Here is a 21,576-nt window from a genome sequence, read left to right as displayed (position 1 = left end):
AGCATGTTTTGAGGTGTGTACCCTGAAAAAACAAATTTCCCCCATTTCCAACTGCGTCTATGTGAACAGACGGCGGCATGTAAGCTGTTCAGAACGCTGGCTCTCTAGAACCAGTTGGATAGAAATGAGTCACCAATGCAATGGCAGCTGTCCATCTTTGCAAAGACAAGCGACGCCATCTCTTGTATGTGTAGGGCAGAGCATGTGAAAAAGTTTCATTGTGAACCAGTGAGCAGCCAGATGGGACGGGCTTCACCTAAAGCAGGCATGCAACAGCGGGAAGCCAACTTTACTTGTGTGGAGCATGTTTTGAGGTGTGTACCCTGAAAAAACAAATTTCCCCCATTTCCAACTGCGTCTATGTGAACAGACGGCGGCATGTAAGCTGTTCAGAACGCTGGCTCTCTAGAACCAGTTGGATAGAAATGAGTCACCAATGCAATGGCAGCTGTCCATCTTTGCAAAGACAAGCGACGCCATCTCTTGTATGTGTAGGGCAGAGCATGTGAAAAAGTTTCATTGTGAACCAGTGAGCAGCCAGATGGGACGGGCTTCACCTAAAGCAGGCATGCAACAGCGGGAAGCCAACTTTACTTGTGTGGAGCATGTTTTGAGGTGTGTACCCTGAAAAAACAAATTTCCCCCATTTCCAACTGCGTCTATGTGAACAGACGGCGGCATGTAAGCTGTTCAGAACGCTGGCTCTCTAGAACCAGTTGGATACAAATCAGTCACCAATGCAATGGCAGCTGTCCATCTTTGCAAAAACAAGCGGCGCCATCTCTTGTCTGTGTAGGGCAGAGCATGTGAAAAAGTTTCATTGTGAACCATTGAGCGGCCGCGGATGGAGGCATGGGCAGTTGGAGCCTGTTAAGGAGCTCTAGACATAAGTGACCAATGAGAGGCTTGTAGTCAGATGGGCCAATGAGCACTTGCAGTTAGATGAGCCATATGGTGTCTATCGAGGGAGCTGAGTGACCAATGAGCGCAAGAGATGACAGGGATCTCTCTGATGCAGCTGAACCTACCCACAGGCTGTTGTACCAAATAAAGGTTGAAATCAACAATTGTCGTGTGTCTTGTCTGAAGCTGCTGCATTGTGGTTTAGGAGCGACAGGCTAGCCAATCACTGTTCAGTAGGCTTAACGTGGACCAATCAGGGCCAGACATTGGTAGGCTTTGGTGTGAAGGGACAATCAGTAGGCTTAGCGTGGTTCGGCTTAGAAGTCAGTAGGCTTAGAATGGACCCATCAGCATGAAGTAGGCAGAGCTGGTGAAGAGTTGTGCCATCTGGTGTCAGTGGACTTAGAACGAGGGCCAATTGGTAGCGGCCAATCAGAGCGCTGGTGGAGTGATCAGTAGGCTTAGCGTGGACTGGCTTAGAAGTCAGTAGGCTTAAAATGGACCAATCAATGCGAAGTGGGTGGAGCCATTAAAGAGTTGCACCACGAAGTAAGTGGCATCAGGGCCAGCCACAGCAGAACCAAGCCGTGCCCTATGACGCAGCTGGACCAATAGCATAATTTCTATTAAATGTGTAGGGAACCTTCTTCGGCGCCGTCAGAGCATGCGCGTTGTGAACCAATGGGCAGCAGGGTGGAGGCATGCGGTTAGCACGGGCCAATAGCAGTTGGAGCCTACCAGCCACCGCTAAAGTTATCCTATGGTAAAAGTTACAATCTCCCACAGTTAAATTTATCTCGTCTAGAGATGAGTGTGAGTGACCAATGAGTGGCTTGCAGTTCAATGGATCAATAGCAGTGACCACTTGCTGTTAGATGGACCAATCGGGGTTGGAGGCTATGAGGGAGCTGTGACCAACTAGAACCAATAAGGAGCCGGCTGAGCGGCCACGTGCAGTCAGATGAACCAATAACAGTTGGAATCTACCGAGGGAGCTGAGTGAGCGTGAGAGATGTCCACATAGAATTATGGACCAATGATCTCTCTGATGCAGCTGGACCGGGAGGCTGTTGTACCAAATAAAGGTTGAAATCAACAATTGTCGTGTGTCTTGTCTGAAGCTGCTTAGGAGCGACAAATTCAGGTAAGCCAATCACCGTTCAGTAGGCTTAGCGTGGACCAATCAGGGCCAGCCATCGGTAGGCTTAGAATGGGCCAATCAGCGTGAAGTGGGCGGAGCCAGTAAAGTCCGGTGTCAGTGGGCTTAGAACGGGCCAATCGGCAGGCTTACATTGGAAGGGTGACCAGTAGGCTTAGACGTCTGAATCAGACCAATCAGCACGAAGTGGGTGCACACCACAAGGTAAGTTTAAACATCTGAAATAAAGCCGCAGCGGGGCCGCTGCCATCTGGCGAGCGCCGGTGAAGGCTATGTTCAGTAGGCCACCCGTTAGCCCGGGCCAATCGGCATGGGTAAGTTCGAACATCTGAGATAAAGCCGCAGCGTGGCCGCGCCTGGACAGTAGGACCAATCAGCGAAGCCGGTTAATTAGCACGACATGCGTGCACCAATCAGCGTGAAGTGGGGATGGAGTCAAGTAATGAACATAAAAGGGGCGGAGCTATGGTGAACCAATCAACGCGATCAGTAGGTTTAGCGTGGACCAATCAACGTGAAGTGGGGGCGGAGTCAAGTAATTAGCATAAAGGGGTGGAGCTACGGTAAACCAATCAACGCTCAGTAGGCTTAGCATGGGCCAATCAGCGTGAAGTGGGCGAAGCCAAGCCAACTAATTAGCGTGAAGGAGCGGAGCTACGGTCAGCCATTCGAAGATCAGTAGGCTTAGCATGGGCCAATCAACGTGAAGTGGGCGGAGCTAATGGCGGCCAATCAGATGGCTTTGGATTTGGCTTCTGTTGGCTTAGAACTGGATTGCGTTGGCTTAGAATCGGCCATCTTGGATTAGAAAAAGGATGTCGTTATAGCGCTCGGTTCTTATGCCGCTCGAATATTATGCAGTCTATCTCTATACTACTAGTGTTGGCTATCCGTGCGGTAGCCAGAAAATATTATGAGGGGTTCTATGGGGACCTCCCAGATGCACTACCAAAGGTACGATCTTGGGGGTTTGAACCCCCCTGGCTATGCCCCTGTTGGCTATGCTATGCTAAACCTGCTGTGACACTACTGAACAAAAATGCCAAACAACTCCGCTTTGTCACAACAAAGATGCAAGGAGTTAAAACGGGTGCAGCTATGTGAAAGCCAACCACTGCAGAAATGCAAATAGGAACGACAGTTCTGGAACCTGATGTTCGAACAGCTACTGGGAATTCAGAAGATCATACTATATGCGTGAAAATAACTAGCACAATCACATATGTTTGTATGTTCATGTGTCCTGCCTCAGCAACTGAGTTCCAATGTATGCTTGATTGCATTTATTTAGCATATGTTACAAGAGAGGCAAAAGTCCTCAAGATATTGCAAATCTATATTGTAAATCTACTCAGTATTGGCCAGTTAGATCACACAACTTGGTTGATTCATTTTATCAAGCTTTGTTTCACACCTCAAGGAAACTTAGCTCTTCGGTAATCTCAGTGAGCCAAACACGCAGTCCAGGTCCAGCTTTGGATATTTTTACTGGTCTCGTTAGCAATACATCATTCCAAAATACCACAAATTCCAGCTGGACACCATATCAATGAGCCTGTTGCCTTGCACCTCATCAGAGCGCTCCCTGCTGGCTAGCAGGAAGATATCGAATAAGAAACAGGTGACTGGCTGTTCTGTGCACCTCTCAGTGTGTGTGGCCACTCCTGTTTGCTGCTAGGGTGTCACTCCTACGGAGAAATGCAACACCCCGGTTCTCCATAAACTTTTGTCCCAATCTGTTCGAATATTGATGCACAGATGGTGTGAAGAAAGCCATAGCAGCAGGGCAGTTTTCACAAGCAGCTTTTCAACCAAATTCCAAGAGTGTGCCAAGCAGCAGGAAATACACCCAGCCAGAGGATTTATGTTGAATTCATGCTTAAGGACCTTCACATCTACATCATTTACTCATGAATGCAGCACTGTCATGTGACAACACATGCTGCAACACAATTCTTGCTTTGAACATGAATTGAGCTTTACCCTCTGGTTGGGCATGAAACAATGAATCTTTCAACAGCTCATGACCCACAGTTTGAGAAACACTGCTCTACGCATTTGTTCCAACAATAATCTGGCATCCTTCAAAAACACCATCAAACAGGACTTTTCTGATGATACGTAGGGTGACATGCAATTACTTTTTGATTATGTGCATTTCTCTGCTGTGCAATATCTTTGCTATTTGTTTCTTATACTTGTCATGTGTTCTTGGTATTTCTGTTCCCCTCAAATTGTGTAGACATTTGCATTGACTGTGTCTTGGACTGTTCAACAGGGCTTGCTCAGTATCAGTGTATACTGTCATGGAATAACAATAAAAACCTGAAAACTGAAAAAAAAAATCATCTGAAACACATCTGTCTGACTGATTCCTCTAACAATCTCCTCACAAATGCTCGATGAATGATAGTTCATGTAACCACTCCTCTGTCTGCATAGCACAGGATATGCACTTTGAAGATGTCGTTGTGGACAGAAACAAGCTGTAACATACCGAGGACGTTTAGATGATGTGGTGAACCTATGAGTTTGTTGTTGCCTGGAATGGGCAATCATCGCTCAGAGGTAAAACTTGACTACTGCCTTCAAAGTCTAACTATAAATTTTTTGTTCTGCACTGGTCTTGGTACACCGGAGTTCACCCAAATGACTTTAAACATTTTTGCAAGAGCAGCCTTTTGGGAAGAAATAGGCAGCAAAATCTCAAATTGGAACACTGACCTTACCGAGCAGTGTTTGTTAGTTGTTGGGGTTGTACAATGTACAGATTGGTACAAATCTTTACGGACCACCATGGTGTCACATTTCTCCATTGGAGTGACACCCTAGCATCAAACAAGAGCGGACGCACATACTGAGAGATAGACCCGTTTCTTATTCGATCTTTTGCTGGTAGCTGGCAGGGGACCGCTCCGATGAAGAAAAGCGCAGTGCCGTGAACTTCTGTCTCGGGCTGTACACGCTGTTGTGTTGTACTCATACAAATTCTGAACTGGATGCCACTTCTTAGAGAATCTTTGTAAATTTTAAACCATTATGCCTTAATTGTCAGCTCTGATCATGAGCGAGATGGTAGGGGGCCCCGGAGCATACTTCCAGTTATGTCCTGGAACCTTGCCAGTCTGGAATGTTGCAGACGAATCATCAATGCAGGTTACCCCACGCCTGACGGAACCTTATGATTTTATGGACCTTTTTCCTTTGATGATGTTCTCTGTAAAAGCACCCGATCAGTTACAAATAAAATAACACTTTAAACCTCCATCTTTCAATCTTTTTACCCGTGTGCCTTTAGTGACTCTTGGCTGCCTTCTGCGCATTTCTTCTCTCCATGCCTGAAAATCTGAAACCAGTAAAAATAAGCAATGTCCTCAGTTTCAACACAATCCTCATGTGTTTCGTAATTTTGTTGCTCCAGTTAAGAATACAGTACGATAATTCTGAGTAAAAACACAAATACAAAATAATAGGAATCATTAAGCACAACGAAAGATTACTGATAATTGCCGAAACCACGATATTTCTTACTCATATACCGACTTCGGTGTTAAGAAAGAACAGGTGACAATTAGACAGTCCGATTACACAGATTTTACGAACACGTCACCGGAATTAGTCCAACTTGACACTATGGGTGTACATTACGCACCAGTCTGCCGGTTTATGCCAATGAATCATTTGCTACAACACATGGCAAATAAGAGCGTTGAGCGTTTCTTCGTTGCACGCTTTTCCGAGGCGAGTTTGGGGGACCTGATATTTTCGCCCACCGTCCGCGATTCCGGAAGCGTCAAGTGCAGATGAACCAATCAAAGTGCTCTTCCGCTACGAACCACTGATCTCTATGTATAAAGGCTGGATCGCGCATGGGAGAGGGGCTCGTGGGGGAGAGGCGTGCATTCGGGCCGCCATGTTGGGAGGCCCTAAAGCGCAGTGTGTGCCCATAGAAAATCAATGTGAGGCAACGGAGATTGTGAGCATTTATTGCGCTGCAGGCGTTGATCGTTGTTTGTCATCACACAATCTTGTAAGGTGCCAGTATACTGATGTATCCTAACAGTGTTTCACAGGTGTCCTGCCGTTCGATTCTTAATTACGTTATGTTTTGCATTCCGAAACTAGACCGTCACTGCAGTGCAGCGCTGGGGATTGTACAACAGCACGTTTCCCAGCCAATATTTCAATAAGAAACTATGTGAGGTTAACAACAACCATGTATGTAATATCCCGTGCTGCGTTCTGGACAAAAATCGCTCGCATGGCAGAAAGAGATTGTTCTGTAGAATCACAGCCGTTATTTTAACCGTGTATGGGTTTAGTATGATTTATATCAAGCATCGCCGCAGAAAGAGTCTTTTAATGAACGACAGCGGTGCTTTGCCTCGCACATATGGACACACTGAAGCAGCCGAAATAATTACTTCACGCAATTAGATCACGCTCGTTAGGACAATTAATCAGGTAGTGATGTAAGCGTAATCAATTAAGTTACTTCTACTAAGTGGTAACACTTCCTTGAGACACAGGACTTATCTCTTTTTCAAGTACAGCCCTCCTATGTTTGTTTCTTCCTTCATTTGTTCTGATTATTTGCAGGCGCGGTTGTGCCAAACTGAATGTCTTTCTCGAGTACTCACATGGTTTTGCTGAATACAACTGCAGCGTGAGCAAAGCTGCTTAAGGACGGGGGCCTGCTATCAAGTGCTGACTTTGTCATGCTTGTTATGTGGAGCACGTTCCAAAAAGATGCAGCTGCACATCTTAAACTCCAATCATCCATCGTCATCTAAAAGGGAGCGTCGTAGCACCGTTGTGAGACCAGACTCACTTTCTGAAGATCATCTATGGCACCTTCCGCAGTTTGCACAATTTTGTTCAGCATCGAAGTCTCTCATAGGAACCACTTTGCATTAACTGTGACTCCCATCTTACATTTTGATGTGCAAGGGCCCTCTTGCACTGGTCTGCAAATGCAACAGGACGATTTGCAGCTTGAAACAGTTGTGATTTTGTCATTTTGGCCCTCGTGTACCCTGTCTGTGAAAGGTAAACAAAAAAAAAGTCTAACACAATATGCTTTTGTAAAGAAGACCACTGATGATGAGTAAAGAGATTATACAAGTTCAAGTTTATTCAACATTTTATATCAAGTTTATTCAAGTTCAACATTTATTTCTTGCACTTATGCGTTTCAGGATACAATTAACGTGCAGGGAGGTCGCAAAAGACTATATTTATTGTTTTGTGACCTTGCTACAATGACAATATATATTTTAGGAATAACAATGGACAGGTACACTCTCTAAATTTGTAGCACTCAATTTTAGGTTGGAATGAGCAATGAATAGCAACTTCCCTCCTGATATTTTCTCATATATGCTGAATTTTAAATTGAATGTGATCAAATATGTGATAATATAATAATATATATAAGAATAATAATATATAAGAATATAATATGTGATAAATGAATGTGATCAACAGTAGATGTAAACAACAGCAGTAGCCAGAGAAGTGCATTCTCAAGAAATAATTTTCTTCTTATAGCATATATGTGCATGCCTATTAACTGAAACAATTATCACAGTTCCCTGACAAGTTTTAATTTCTCAGAGTGTACTGTAGAAGCGGCTTAGATCTACAACAGTTAATACAAGGTATTATATACTGTGAATACATTTGAAAATCCCATGTGACACAAACTTTCTGGAGGTGCTGTGGTAATCAAAGTTTGTGGGCACTACGCAGGTTCTACACCCATTTCTTGAGTATGTCGAGGCAGCTGTGACCTGTATTGATGATTATTATTCCAATTTTTATGGTGCATCGACAACAAAGGTCATAATACATCAGAACGTTGGTTTGGATGCAGCTCGTTAAAAATGAATATGTTGTTTAACAAATGCATTGGACAAATGTTAAAACATCAGTTTAAAGCAGGGTTTACAATCCCTGTGTCTTCTAAAAATTGAAAAGATTAAAAACAATTCTAAAAAGAATATGGGTAACTCCTCTAAACAGTATTATAATTATTATATTGCTGGGTGAAGGAGCCTAAGGTGTATAAGGTGTGTTTCTGACGTGAACATGTAAGAAAATGTGCAAAATTGAGAGAGACTAACCACAGTGCGCACACTGAGGTGGTTCCTTCCTGTAAAGTAGAAACCCGTGGATGAGAAGCATAATACTTACCTGTACACTCTGTCGCATCACACTTCATAGATGATCCTCTGGGTAGCCGCATGAGGAAATCTGTATTGAGAGACCACTTTTGCCTTAAAAACTGCTACAAATAGCACGGCACGTACGCTACAAATTATAACTATCGCAACAAGCTGACGACATAGCTCAGATACAAAGGCGGTATTCAAGTCGCTCCACACCACCGTTACGTAGGATTCTTTGTCACAAATCAAACCAAGGCACAAAACAATACCAGTACATGAAAAAGGGTCACAATCTTGGTCTCATTATGACGTAATACCAAACTTGTGCGCGAAGGTAATTCAAAGAAATGAATGTGCACTTGCTTCCGTAGAGAACACCGTGTGCCATGCTAGCAATGCATGCAGAAAAGCGCTCGAGTGTTCGCACATACAGGGTGTGTGCAGAAAAACGTGACCCGCATTTAGGCACATAGCTTGTTGCCTACCTAACTAACGAACTTCCGGTGGCACATGATGGCGCATTTATGCGTGCGAAATCTGCAGAAAAATTGTGGCAGCCATACTCAGCTTAAAAAATGAACGGAACAACGAAAACGTCGCCTTCCGTGCATCAGAATAGGGCCACATGGTGGACAACAGGGTGTATGTGAAAGGGCAACATGGTGAACGTAGGAGAGTTGTGTTAAAGTACCGCTAGGGGAGCTATCGGTGCATAAATCGAAACGATGTCCCACATGGATGCTCATCGGCAGTACCCCTAGCGGTGCCTACACACATAACTCTCCTGAGACCGAAATGCACTACCATGCACTGTGATGACCGCCCTATTCTAATGCATGGAAGCCCATGTTTTCGCGCTCTGTTTATTTTTTTACACTGAGTATGACTTCCAGGATTTTTTGTAGCTTTCGCACGCATAAATACGCCGTCGTGCGCCACCGGAAGTTCCTCGGCTAAGTAGACAACGAGTTACATGTAAAAATGCGGGTCATGTTTTTCTGCACACACCTTGTATATTGATAACAACATTACCAGTGTAGTGTAACACGTTCCCTCAAGCATATTATGCACTCAAAATGCATTTGCCGCCGGGTAAAATGCAAGTGTGTTCGACTGAACCTCGGAAGAGCGATCAAACAACCTGCATCCAGTGCTCGTTTTGGGCAAAAAAACACTTCATAATTGTCAACTAAATATACAGAATGGACGCCTATTTATTCCTTGATAAAGAATGACTCACCTGTATAAATTTAGGCCCTGTATCCTTGCCAGTACGGTTGGTACGACCGTAATTGCAAGAAGTTGCCATAATCGCTGCGGCGACTGTTGTGGGTAAAGTAAGATGGCGGCCGGTTTCTTCACGCTCGCGCTCCCTATCCGCGATCCAGCCTTTTACAATCGAGATCAGTTGTCTGCACGCGGTCGTCTGCTCTCGTGAATCATCGTCGTCGTCCTCTTCTTGCAACTGGATGCTGTCGTCTGCTCGCTGTTTCGTCAACTGCATCGCTAGAACGTGCGGCATTCTCTGCCAAGAAACATGTTCTCCTTTCGCAGTACTGAATATGCCTTTTGGTACGTTACTGGGCGCATCTTTTCGGACAGTTGTTGGATTTAGTTGCAAAATTTGTGACATTAAATGAAATTTTTCGAGCAACTGATTTCACTAGGCTTTCACCTTATTCCCTGGCAACAGTGATATTACAGCATGACTTCTCGCCGCCGTCCGCTGGTTTTTCGCCCCATGGAGATGGTGCCGGCGAACAATTGGCGGCGGAACGCGCGTGGCGGTCTCCCGCGCGAACTTCGTTGCAAAAACATTGCTTCTTTGGAGGTTCCCCTTTAGAACATCTGTCCAGCGAAGGTGATCACAGGTCGCAGGAAGGTGAATTCATTCATGATGGCTATTTCCAGTGTAAAGAAGCATCCTGTCACAAGAACTCATGTAATACTGAGTGACAGGCCACGATGTATTGCGATATCGAAGCTAGTACCTCACGCGCCATGCGTGAAAAATGGCGCGGCAGACAAGGCGGTCATACGAAGCCACATGAAAACGCAATGTGCTCTACTCTTACTTATCTGTCAACAACGAGCACAACATGGTGCAACAACCCTACCGCGTAAGCAACATATCTCCCGCCGGCGTTCACATACGACAGCGGAGGTCAAACGTCGCATCCCTCCCTTTCCTTCTTTCGTGGTGCACCTTGCTTCCAAGCCGAACCGAGAGCAGGCTGTCCGCACCCTCGAAACAGCATACTTCTCCTCCGCTTACGCTTTCGCCGCCGCTACCAGGAAATCCACGCAAATAGGAGTGAGGAGGACGCCAACGTCGTAATATAGCAGCGGGCAGCCGGACACACCAACATAGGCCTTCGTCAGAATTCAACTTCAAAACCCCATCAGCGGTCTTCCGAGGCCACATGAACGCGCTATGTGCTCACTTATCTGTCAACAACAGGCGCAACATTCTGCAACAACCCTACCGCGCAAGTAACACATCTCCCACCATTCACATGCGACAGCGGAGGTCAAACGTGGCATCTCTCCCTTTCCTCCTTCATTGGTACACCCTGCTTCCAAGTCCAACCGAGAGCAGGCCAACATGTCACCGACTGAACTACCGAGGAGGGTTGCGATCTCCTAGAACCTTCCCGTTAACAGCTGGCGCTGTGAAAAAATAAACCTATTGAAAGCGGCCAGTATCTGTCATGAAGAAGAAGTAGAAGGAAGCAGCGCGAGCTCATGCAACCGGACGCCGCGTGCATAAGTTCCAACAGTTCAGTCGACGTTCAGTCATGAAAACTCTCCGGACGTGGTTTCTTGGGCTCACATAATCCCGCTTCACGCTGTACCTTCTGGAGGCGAGTGTTACGTTAAGAGCTTTGTGTGAATGCTGCTATATCTGTAAAGATACACGCATGTCATCCGCGGTTTGAAGCACAGTGTGTAGCGTTCGCAGTTTCGCAAACGTTGGCAACTCCCAAGCAGAAGCCCGGGCGCACTTCATGCGTTAATTTTCCTTTCTTCGAACTACAAGTAAACTTAAGCAACGTGTTAAGCAGGGGTGTCGTTGAGAATAGATCGAATCTCCGAATGGGAAGACCTAACACTGCAGTAAGGTTTATGCCTGTAACACCGGTACCAACACTTGTGGTAGACTATTAATGTAATATGTGTAACAGTGGGTGCTATGTAGGATTCATTTTATGGTGTACAATGAATGTCTTATGTTCAGTGTTGCGACTATAATTTCAATACATTTTCAATTACAATAGTTACAATACAATTTTTTGTAGGCTACATCCACCGCGGGGGTCTACATCTGAGCAGCAGCGACGGACGCTGTCGACCCCTCGTAGATGAACAGGTGGAGCTGTATACCAGATCATAGCCAAAATAAAGTAGCTTTTCTGTTCGGTCTGGACATTCCTCATTGCCCCGTCACGCGTGCGTTTTGCGAAGATCAGGCACTCGCGTCACCTCGCGCCGCATTCTTTCACCGCGTGTTTTGAGATCACGTTATCAGTGCTGTTATCAGACGATATCCCGAGATGGAATGTTTGGTGTAACGGAATTGAAGTGAAGCGATTGTGCCGTGGCTACTAATTTTGCTCTTCTTAGTAGAAAGCCTAACTCTGACCACGACGGAGGCAACCACTCAGGAAGTTTTCGTTGATACTACGACTATGTTGCCAACTAAGACTACCCATGCCACGGCGCCAATTGAGACTACTAGTACTCCGACAACGACGTCGACGACCACCACGACTACAACCACCACGACTACGACGACGACTACCACCACCACAACGACTACCACCACCACAACGACTACCACCACCACAACGACTACCACCACCACAACGACTACCACCACCACAACGACTACCACCACCACAACGACTACCACCACCACAACGACGACCACAACCACAACGACGACCACAACCACAACGACGACCACAACCACAACGACCACCACCACGACCACGACCACCACCACCACAACGACCACCACTACCACAACGACCACCACCACTACGACGACTACCACCACGACCTTGAAGCCACGTAAGTGGTTTATATTGTGAATCCTCGATATTGACCGATTATCGGTGCAGAAGTGTTTGTACGTTGTGAATTCTGCTCACTGGTTCACTGCTAATCCAATGTCCTTTCTTGCCCAGCTTTGCCTCATAAGTTTCTTGCTTGCGTCAGTTCAGTCGTTCAGGCAATATTTCATCCACTGGATGATGTGTGCTACTTCATGTTCTTCACCGTCCAAGACATCAATGAACTGAAAAACAAGAATCTCGGTCTTGCGAAAACCAAAATTGGTATCGACATACCGAGCTCGTAAGTCAAGTAGTCAAACCTACAAAAACGAACATGCGTCGAGTGAACCATTAGTGTGCTGACAAGTGAGTGCCCTGGTGCATCGGTGGACGTGCACTCTATTTTAGGAAAGCCAACGCTAATCAGGGAAAACTTCAAAGTTCCATCGCAGCGTACTGGCCAAAGATCAGAGACTTCGCTGTCCTGGACATGGAACTCCGTCCAAGTGTTTCAACTTATGTCGGTCATGTCGAAGCATTTCTAACAGTAAGCCACGAGTTTCCTTTTGCGCGCTTCTCTCGTAAAATTGTGTTGTAAGGTAGGAAGAGCTGACGCCGACGCACAAGGGGGATAAGGCTGCCGTGGTACCTTCATCAAATTAGGACGTCACCTAGGACATCCCTCTCTTTCTGACGTTACATAGTTCCAATTGCATGACCTTGACAGTGTAGCAGCATGCTATCCATGGGGCAGGACCCCCTCCCCCACTCTCAAAAAAATCCTGGATCCGCCCCTGCTGGTAGTACCTATGTCTGTTCCCGGCGTGCCCTTATTGTGTCCATGACCGTGAAAACTGTTTCATCGCGGCAGTTGATTCGTGAAAGTTATCATCGAAACGTAACACATCTGTTGGAACATCTAATAAACATATTCCCTGAACGGTTGGCAGCAATTGGGCCCTTTAATGTCATATTGAGAATTTTAGGGCGCCAAAAGGGGCGTTTAGTATCCGCTGCGTGATCGACAATCGCTTACTCAATTGCCTTGCCGCGGATCTCTCAAGCTGATACATTGGTGACTCAACTACCACATGATGCAAATTTATGCGCAACATGCCGAAGTCAACATTACACAAGCCTCACCATTGGTATACAACTGGCTCATTTCAAACGCCAACTGAGTCGTGCTCGACTTCAGTGACCTGCGCGTGCATTGTTGAAATTGTCACCAACACCAACAATGACAACGGGTCGACTGTTCTAGTGACTAGGCGTTGACTGAACTCTTTCAGGAAACGGACAGACTCTTAAATATCCATATGAGCGCAGAACCAACGCCACGTAGCAAGTTTGGCTACGTGCTACTAGGTGTGGCAATACTCCATGGAAGCCAACAACCAAGCACCCTCATGACTAACTTCAATCAGCTCGTACAGTGAGTAGATCATGTGTGTCCGGCGTGAGGGCCCGGGGTGCTGCTTATCCGGATATCTTAGCGGCAGGCTGCGAAAGGGTACGCCGATTGCACTTGCACACTTTTAATTTGATGGTTCAACGAAACCGTGTTAAAATCACAAAGTACAAACACAAACCTACTTTTTCTAAATGGTCCTGGTCCCGAAAGAGCCGCGGATAAACTCGGTGGATTCGTTCTTCCCGGAGAATAAACCGCATCGTCTGAGTATCAGACGCCACAGCATGATGGATAGCGTGGCCAAGGCGATCTGAAATGGCGCGCTCACCGTGCGATTTCGTAGTGTCTGGGACCATCTCCACACCACACACTAACAATCACGACTTCGCCCCAATTTTCAGCGACCAATTATTTTTACTGTATATCCTGTATTGTGCGTTTGTGTACGGTGTGGACAAACATTACTGTTCGGTTGCTGCAATTGAATGGAGTAGGCTCCCTAGTACGCCGAAATGAATGTCTCGTGTCAGTGTCTACTAGCTAGAGAATCTGCGGCATGGGCTTCTGGCTGCATCTCGTGATAGGAGCTTCTCTTTACAGAGGAATTAAGCCGGACGCACTGCTGTACCGAACTACTCTCAATCGTAATGTAACGGACCCAAGCGTATGCAGGAATACAGGACCGTCACCCTGGGAGGGACCTGGCATGCCGTCTATGCAGTCGTCAATCGTAAGGACCGTTTTTGTGTCTGACGTTCGGAAACGGAACAATCCGTTGCATCAGTACTATTGTACGACGGAAATAATACCCCGTGGTGGAGTAGAGTTGAGGGTTAAAATCAAGTTGAGGGACCGCTGATCTCGGTTCAAATGTTAATCGGTGTTGGTGAAACCGGGCTATAGTAAAATATACGGTCGTAGACCCAGAACAAAACGCTGGCAAGGTGACCGACCTTGTACGGGAGAAGATTTAATATACATTCTTTCTCCCAAGCAATTGCATCAACTACTTGATAGGCAAATGCTAAGGGAATTGCAACGATTCCCCAGTCAAATGACGGAGATGCTCTTTGACTGCTAGTGCCGCGAAACAACGGTTTCTATGACTGGAGTATACAGCCGTGCACAGCTGGAGAGAAGTTGTGACGAGTGGGCAGACTTCAGAGGTAACTGTGCCGACATGCGTATGGAAGGCCTGCAGGAAAACAGGAGAGAGCACATCCAGCAGAAGAATTCGAACCCACCACTTCAACCAAATGAGCAGATGTTTTTTTTTCAATCAGCCATGCCTTTTGGTCTTTCGGCAAAGATCGAGGCGCGTTTCCAGCTCGATAGATGACGTCGATAAGAAGATTCCTCGCTACGCACGCGCGCTAGATTTTGCCCCATCTTTCCCAACTGTGGTACTGCGGTTCAGCATAAGCAAAAATCAGTCAGTTTTCCTGAACAAGGTGTTCATACGCAATTACCAAAGCAAGATGTGCTCACTCCATGCATACAGGGTGTCCGGCGAGAAAGTGTCAAAAAATCACACACAAAAAATCTAGGGGTGATAAAAGCATGGGACTTGCTTTATGAGACTCCTGAAGGATTTTGCCACCTACTGTAATAACTTTCGTTAGTGTAATTAAATAATTAGTGCAGTTTCGCTAATTCCTGAAAAATGCCAAGGAAACTCCACGTTTTTCTGTCGGAATTGGAAAGGCCATGTCTTGAATAGCGTATCGCAGTCAAATTAGTTGATTTTGCGCACGTTTTTCAGAGAAAAATTGCTACCCGAAAAGTACCCGCAATCCTATCGCAAGTTGGGCGCTCTAGCGGCCTTTGCTTTGCCGCGGATACAAGCTCCGCTCAAGGTCCCTCCCTCTGCGAAGAAAGCAGGAAGAAATAAGCAAACAAAATCGGTAAAGAGGAAGAGTGAAACAGACCGCAATCCTGTTATCAATCACCGATAAACGGAGTCACACGGTTAGGTAATTGATAACAGGATTGCGGTCTGTTTCACTCTTCCTCTTTACCGATTTTGTTTGCTTATTTCTTCCTGCTTTCTTCGCAGAGGAAGGCCCCTTGGGCGGAGCTTTTATCCGCGGCAAAGCAAAGGCTGCAAAAGCGCCCAACTTGCGATAGGATTGCGGGTGCTTTTCGGGTAGCAATTTTTCTCTGAAAAACGTGCGCAAAATCAACTAATTTTCACTGCGATACGCTATTCCAGACATGACCTTTCTAATTCCGGCAGAAAAACGTGACGTTTCATTAACATTTTTCAGAAATTAATTGGCGAAATTGCACTAATTAATTACACTAACGAAAGTCATTACAGTAAGTGGCAAAATCCTTCAGGAGTCTCATAAAGCAAGTCCCATACTTTTATCACCCCTAGTTTTTTGTGTGTGTGATTTTTTTACACCTGCTCGCAGGACACGAGTGTGGCTGTTCAAGCTACCTCTCCTTTGGGGTCATTACTGTTCTTGCAGGTCGAGTCGCTGGCATTTAGGCATGTGACTGGGTTTCAACCACTGCCTTTGAAAACAACGGAATTGCTCTCCTTCAGCGCTGCGGCCCTTATAACCACCTACAAGGACAGGAGTAATCATCCTGAAAGACCATGCGAGTGTGTCACCCAGGGCAATCCAAAAGAACTGGTAAGCCGACATTGAGTGTCATGGTTCGGACACTGAGCGTTGTAGGATTAAGGAAAAAGGACCGAGAGACAAGGTGAAAGAACGACACAAATAATTGTCACTTGGGTTGTGTCGTTCTTGTTCCGTGTCACCCGGTCTTTTTTCCCTTTAATCGTCATGCCTGTTAGTCTGCGCCCTACCTCGCCTTCCAAAGGAAAGGACACTTTCCTCAATTGCCAAAAAGGTAGCGTCACCAGTCAGGCTTTTCGTGACAGGTGTCCTCCTCTGAAATCAGGAATACTAGATGCAGCATTGTTCTATGGGAAAACGAGAAGCGCCCAACGTCTGTCGGAAAAAGCTGTGTGGGAAACGGACAGCCAATGACACACTCCACTGTTTCGTTCTCTACCACTGGCGCAGCGCTATGTTGGACCCAGGCGTGGATCAAAGGAAGGGGGAAGTCCTGACCCACATATCTGTCGTTCTTTTCAATTGACATTAGTGTTGTAGGATGCTGTACAAGGCAGGTCCCCCTCCCCCCCTGGTTCTCTGGCCTCTGGTCGGATCCAATTGTTTTATAAACATTTGCGTGTTTGTGCTCGTTATTATTAAAAACAGCAATAAGATGTGGGAGCCGGAATGAGTACCGTCACCTGGTACACATTCACGGCCGCTCACTTGGTCAGATTACGGTTACATGTACAGTGAACTATGTAAGTATCCATAGTAATACATTACTCAACAGCGGCAACACGAACAACCGACCACATGAACTTCAGTTACAAGATATATGATGTGGCCAGATAGCCAAATACCGAAATGCACGTTATCGTAGGAGGAAATATGCGGAGTGGCATACAAGAAATGTCTCTCGGTTTTGAGCGGCCGATGTAGTACGTTCCACAGTTTAATCCCGTAACATCCCAGCAACCCGGTCCCGTATGCATTGCAATTAAATTAAAATCCATAAATGCTGTTCCTGCACATGTGTTCATCTACAGCTTGTACACTCTAAGAAAAAAGGTGGAACTTCTACAATTTGTGGCCAACCCACGTGCGCCATCTAATCCTCGGGGATAAGCGGCTGCGGCCCTTGCCCTGGCTCCTCTCACATTTGCTCCAAGAAGAAAAAAGCTGATAGATCGACAGTTTCTACTCTGTAGTTATACCCAAAACGTAAAATTTGAGTAGAAATGTGGTTGCAGTACAGCTCCACCGAGATGGGTAGAAAATTCTACCTCTTTTCCTTAGAGTGTAGTAATTCATTCTTTTTGGCGCAAGCTGCACGTTTCTCGGGATCAATCAGGCGGCCAGACACAGTAGATTTTGGTGACGGCTTCTGAGTTGCAGCGTACCACGCGGCGATGTCAAATTCTGGAAGTGTCCGGGTGCTGTCGTCGGTGTCCTTGCGTTTGTTTGGGTGAAGTCTGACCACATAACGGGTGATGTATCGCCATTATCGCAGGTTTCCTTGCGAAACATACTACGCAACTGCCGAGACGAGCCCTTCGTTTATCGTTGACTAGGATTTTTAAATCAAATTGGATTGGCGCTGTTTCTGGTACAAATATTCCCTAAAACCATACTGTTACATGCCGGTTACCGGCGCCACTAGAGCGCGGCGGCGGTTGCAGAGCGCTGCGTAGGGTAACAGGAGAAGCAGAGAAGAGAAAGAGACGGGTGTGGCAGCGGGCGGATCATATGCAGTACTTGCTTGTATGTGCGCTATGATTAAATCCAGTTATACTCTGTAGGTTGTCTTGAATATACTGCAGAGCTCACGATCTAACAAATTCAGAAGTGGGATTACGAAGTCCACAGTGCAATTCTGACGACCATAGCAGCGGATGTAACTGGATTTTTGTGACCATGCTGCGACGACATCCTACCACGACCACCCGTGCGAACACGAACCCAAAACAGCATGATGAGAGTGTCTCGAGAGATGCAGTTGTTTCACAAGGGACTAACGTAGCCGACGACAACGAAGACGTCGATCGGAAGTCTCCGGAGGACCAACAGCACAACGTAGGAGAGACGGATTTGTCGCATGCAAACGGCACACAGCGCACAAACAGTCTGTCACGCTGTGTCAAAGTTAGAGGGACCGGCCAAAACGTGGCATGAAGGACTTTAGGAAGTGCCGACGACGTGGCAGGAATGGAAAACACACCTGCGAAGCGCATTCCCAGTCATAAGAAGTCTTCCGAAGCTGCACCACGAAATGGTTGAGAGAAGAAAGAAAAAGGATGAAACGGTTGACGAGTACTTTCACGATAAAGTGAGCCGAGCTAGGCGATGCGGATTGACTGACGAAAATATTATGGAGTACGTGATAACTGAACTAGACGATGAAGAGGCAGTTCGTTGTCTCAGTGTGACCTCCTTTACATCGCTTCGAGACCTTCTCAAGTGCATCAAAAAACTAGACAGGCTTGTTGCTGTTAGAGGTGCATCGAAGCGTGATGAACACAAATCAACAGACGGCGTTCGTTCGAGGACATCTGATAATCAAGCTTCAGCAAAGGTGAAGACGAAGCGCAAGCCGATATTTAATGAGAAGAATGAACCTCTTTGCTTTAATTGCAACCGGTACGGTCATATCTCGCTTGAATGCCCAGAGCCACAGAAGCGACAGCGTTGCGACAAATGCAAGAAGGTCGGGCACAAGATACAGGATTGTCCAGCAGAGAAGACGACATCTCATACTGTGAAAAGTCACCATGTTGAAAATCAAGCAGCATCAAGCAGGGACAATGAGAAATATTTCGTTGACGCGGTCATAAACGACGTGCCGGTAAAGGCGTACGTAGATCTAGGAAGCCAATGCGTGGCCTTAAGACGCTCTGACGCCGAGGAGTTAGGTGTCGTGTACTCGCCTCCTAAAGAAAAGATCAACATCGGCGGATACGGGTCAGGAAGTGTACCTGTATGTGGTATTGCGAACGCTAATATCAAGATCGACGAGGCGAAAGCACAGGTCCCAGTCTACATTGTTCCAGATCACTCTCAGTCCATACCGCTTTTGGTAGGACAGCCTTTCACTGAGCAACGTCACGTAACCGTCGTTCGTAGGCGGGATACGCTGCGCCTGTTTGAAGAATGTCAAGATATAGACGAAGATGATAATACGCTTAGTAGAATACAGATCCCAACATTACCACAGAGACGAGTTAGCCTATGGGCAAAGGACTCTACCGTCATACCACCGAACTACATCGGTTTCGTTGGATGTTTTACGCAGAGTCCAGCGGAAACGGACCTCTTTGTAGATACACAGTACAGACCAAAAGAGGGTGAAGAACATTGTATTCCCAGTTGCGTTGTACGCGTTACCGATGACTCGCAGTGTGTTGTGCCCATTGCGAACGTGTCCGGCTCAGACTTGAGTATACGAAAGGGACAAGTAGTCGCTCGTGGAGATAAATGCAGCGAAGATACGCCATTGATCTGTCTGCCGTACTGCACGTTCATCCTAACAAGTACGAGCCCATCGACGTGCATGAGCTCAATGTTGGAGAGATGGCATCGTCGGAGGAACGCCAGCAACTGCTTCGACTCATTGAGGAGTACCGTGATTGTTTTGCGAAATCACTGTCTGAAATCGGACTAACCACTGCGTCACAAATGAATATAGAACTGATAACAGACAAGCCAGTTACGTACCGACCTTACCGGCTTTCGTATAAGGAAAGGGAGAATGTCCGAAACATCGTCGATGAGTTAAGGAGTGCAGGGATTGTGACTGACTCAAGCTCTGAGTATGCCAGCCCAGTCCTATTAGTACGCAAAAAGACAGGTGAAGAAAGACTTTGTATTGACTACCGTGCCTTGAACCGTATCACAAAACCAGACAAGTACCCACTTCCGTTGATTGACGATCAACTCGACAGGCTTCAAGGAAAGAAGTGTTTTACTAGCTTGGACTTAGCGTCAGGATACTACCAGGTACCCATGGCCCAAACGTCGCAGAAGAAAACTGCTTTCATCACTCCGGATGGTCATTTCGAGTTTACGAGGATGCCCTTTGGTTTGGTAAACGTGCCAGCCGTCTTCCAGCGAATGGTAAACACGGTATTAGGGCCTCTCCGTCACACGATTGCCATGGCGTACATGGACGACATACTTCTACCTTTTGCGACCGTCGAGGAGGGACTACGAAATCTGAGAGAAGTACTAGAAGTTCTTAGAGAAGCTGGACTGACATTGCGGCTTACGAAGTGCTACTTCTTTCGAAATCATATCGACTATCTTGGATATCACACATCGGCAGATGGTATTTCACCTAGTCCTCGAAAACTTGCAAGCGTGTTGGAGTTGTAGGAAGATTTAATACGACGTGGAACGGTCAGTACATGGACAGCGCCTCAAAACAATATTTACAATTTATGAGCTATGAGGCTATGAGGGGCGATACATACATTGCTACACTTCATGATACAAGAGGGATATGCACTATTTACATTCGATGGAGCATGAGACGAGTGATGGGAGTGATGAGAGATGGGAGGGGTACTGTTCACGGAGGGACACCTCGGACAGACACGGAGCCCCCTTGCACCGAAAGCGAAGGGTGGAACCGCCACCGCTGCAGAAACTCGTCGCCGCCGAGTGCAAAGAGTTCTTGTTGCAAGCTATTAGACACGAGAATGCGCAATTGACGAACAAGCAGGAAAACGGGGACGTTCCGCCGCCGTTGAGCGACAGCCTTGCAACGGGCCTTCCACAACACTGCAGCACCACACGCAGTGAATAGCACACTCAGCCTGTTTGGGCACCTTTGATCACACTGCACGGGACAAAGCACATTCGTACAACGTCTAACCAAGTGCCAGAAGGTGCGGGAAATGCGGCACTCGAATAGTACGTGGTAGTTTGTTTCTGCCCTGCCGCAGTACGGGCAGGCCTCCGTTGATGTGATGTCCCACGCATGCAGCCGGTCGCGTGTGGGAAGTATCCGCCAGGCAAAGGACCAAATGATGTCGCGCAGTTGACCAGGAAGCCACGGGCCGACGAACGATGTCCAAGAGATGCCTGAAGCATAGTCCACCCGTCTTCTAAGGCTCTCAGTGGTTGCGGCAGAGTCCAGCAAAACTAGTTTGGTCATCGTTGAAGGCGAAGTGGATTGCAAACTGGAAGCAGCGGGGAGCAGAGACGAGACCTTCTGATAGTAAGCCCGAACCGCCGCGTGAAAACGGTGAGGAGCTGCACGATGGCCATGTTGGAGGGCGGCATGTTGGAGTTTCCTACC

The 21,576-nt window shown here is 46.7% G+C and overlaps 1 protein-coding gene and 1 long non-coding RNA gene across 4 annotated transcripts in view; one reads left to right on the top strand and one right to left on the bottom strand.

Moving 5' to 3' along the window:
• Positions 1-5,307: 5,307 nt before the first annotated feature.
• On the bottom strand, positions 5,308-9,671 carry LOC135390111 (uncharacterized). Its single transcript, XR_010421714.1, has 3 exons — positions 9,473-9,671; positions 8,258-8,317; positions 5,308-5,408 (listed from the first exon to the last, which is right to left on the bottom strand). It is a non-coding gene; the product is annotated as an uncharacterized LOC135390111 (long non-coding RNA).
• A 1,303-nt stretch (positions 9,672-10,974) lies between these two features.
• LOC135388333 (uncharacterized) overlaps positions 10,975-21,576 on the top strand; it is a 33,115-nt gene continuing 22,513 nt past the window's right edge. Inside the window, exons 1-8 of one of the 3 annotated variants that reach the window (XM_064617819.1) lie at positions 10,975-11,096; positions 11,532-12,306; positions 12,423-12,591; positions 12,699-12,837; positions 13,583-13,725; positions 14,305-14,434; positions 16,179-16,346; positions 18,080-18,251. In XM_064617819.1, coding sequence (XP_064473889.1) covers positions 11,922-12,306; positions 12,423-12,591; positions 12,699-12,837; positions 13,583-13,725; positions 14,305-14,434; positions 16,179-16,346; positions 18,080-18,157 — 1,212 coding nt within the window. In that variant the 5' untranslated portion in view covers positions 10,975-11,096; positions 11,532-11,921 and the 3' untranslated portion in view covers positions 18,158-18,251. Of the gene's footprint in view, positions 11,097-11,531; positions 12,307-12,422; positions 12,592-12,698; positions 12,838-13,582; positions 13,726-14,304; positions 14,435-16,178; positions 16,347-16,600; positions 16,808-18,079; positions 18,252-21,576 lie in introns of those variants that run through there. The other 2 variants (XM_064617818.1, XM_064617817.1) reach the window with 2 other exon arrangements.

Source organism: Ornithodoros turicata, chromosome 3 (assembly GCF_037126465.1).
Source record: "Ornithodoros turicata isolate Travis chromosome 3, ASM3712646v1, whole genome shotgun sequence".
Lineage (NCBI taxonomy): Eukaryota > Metazoa > Arthropoda > Arachnida > Ixodida > Argasidae > Ornithodoros > Ornithodoros turicata.
Note: the sequence above shows the minus strand (reverse complement) of the source record. Positions and strands in the feature narration are given on the sequence as shown.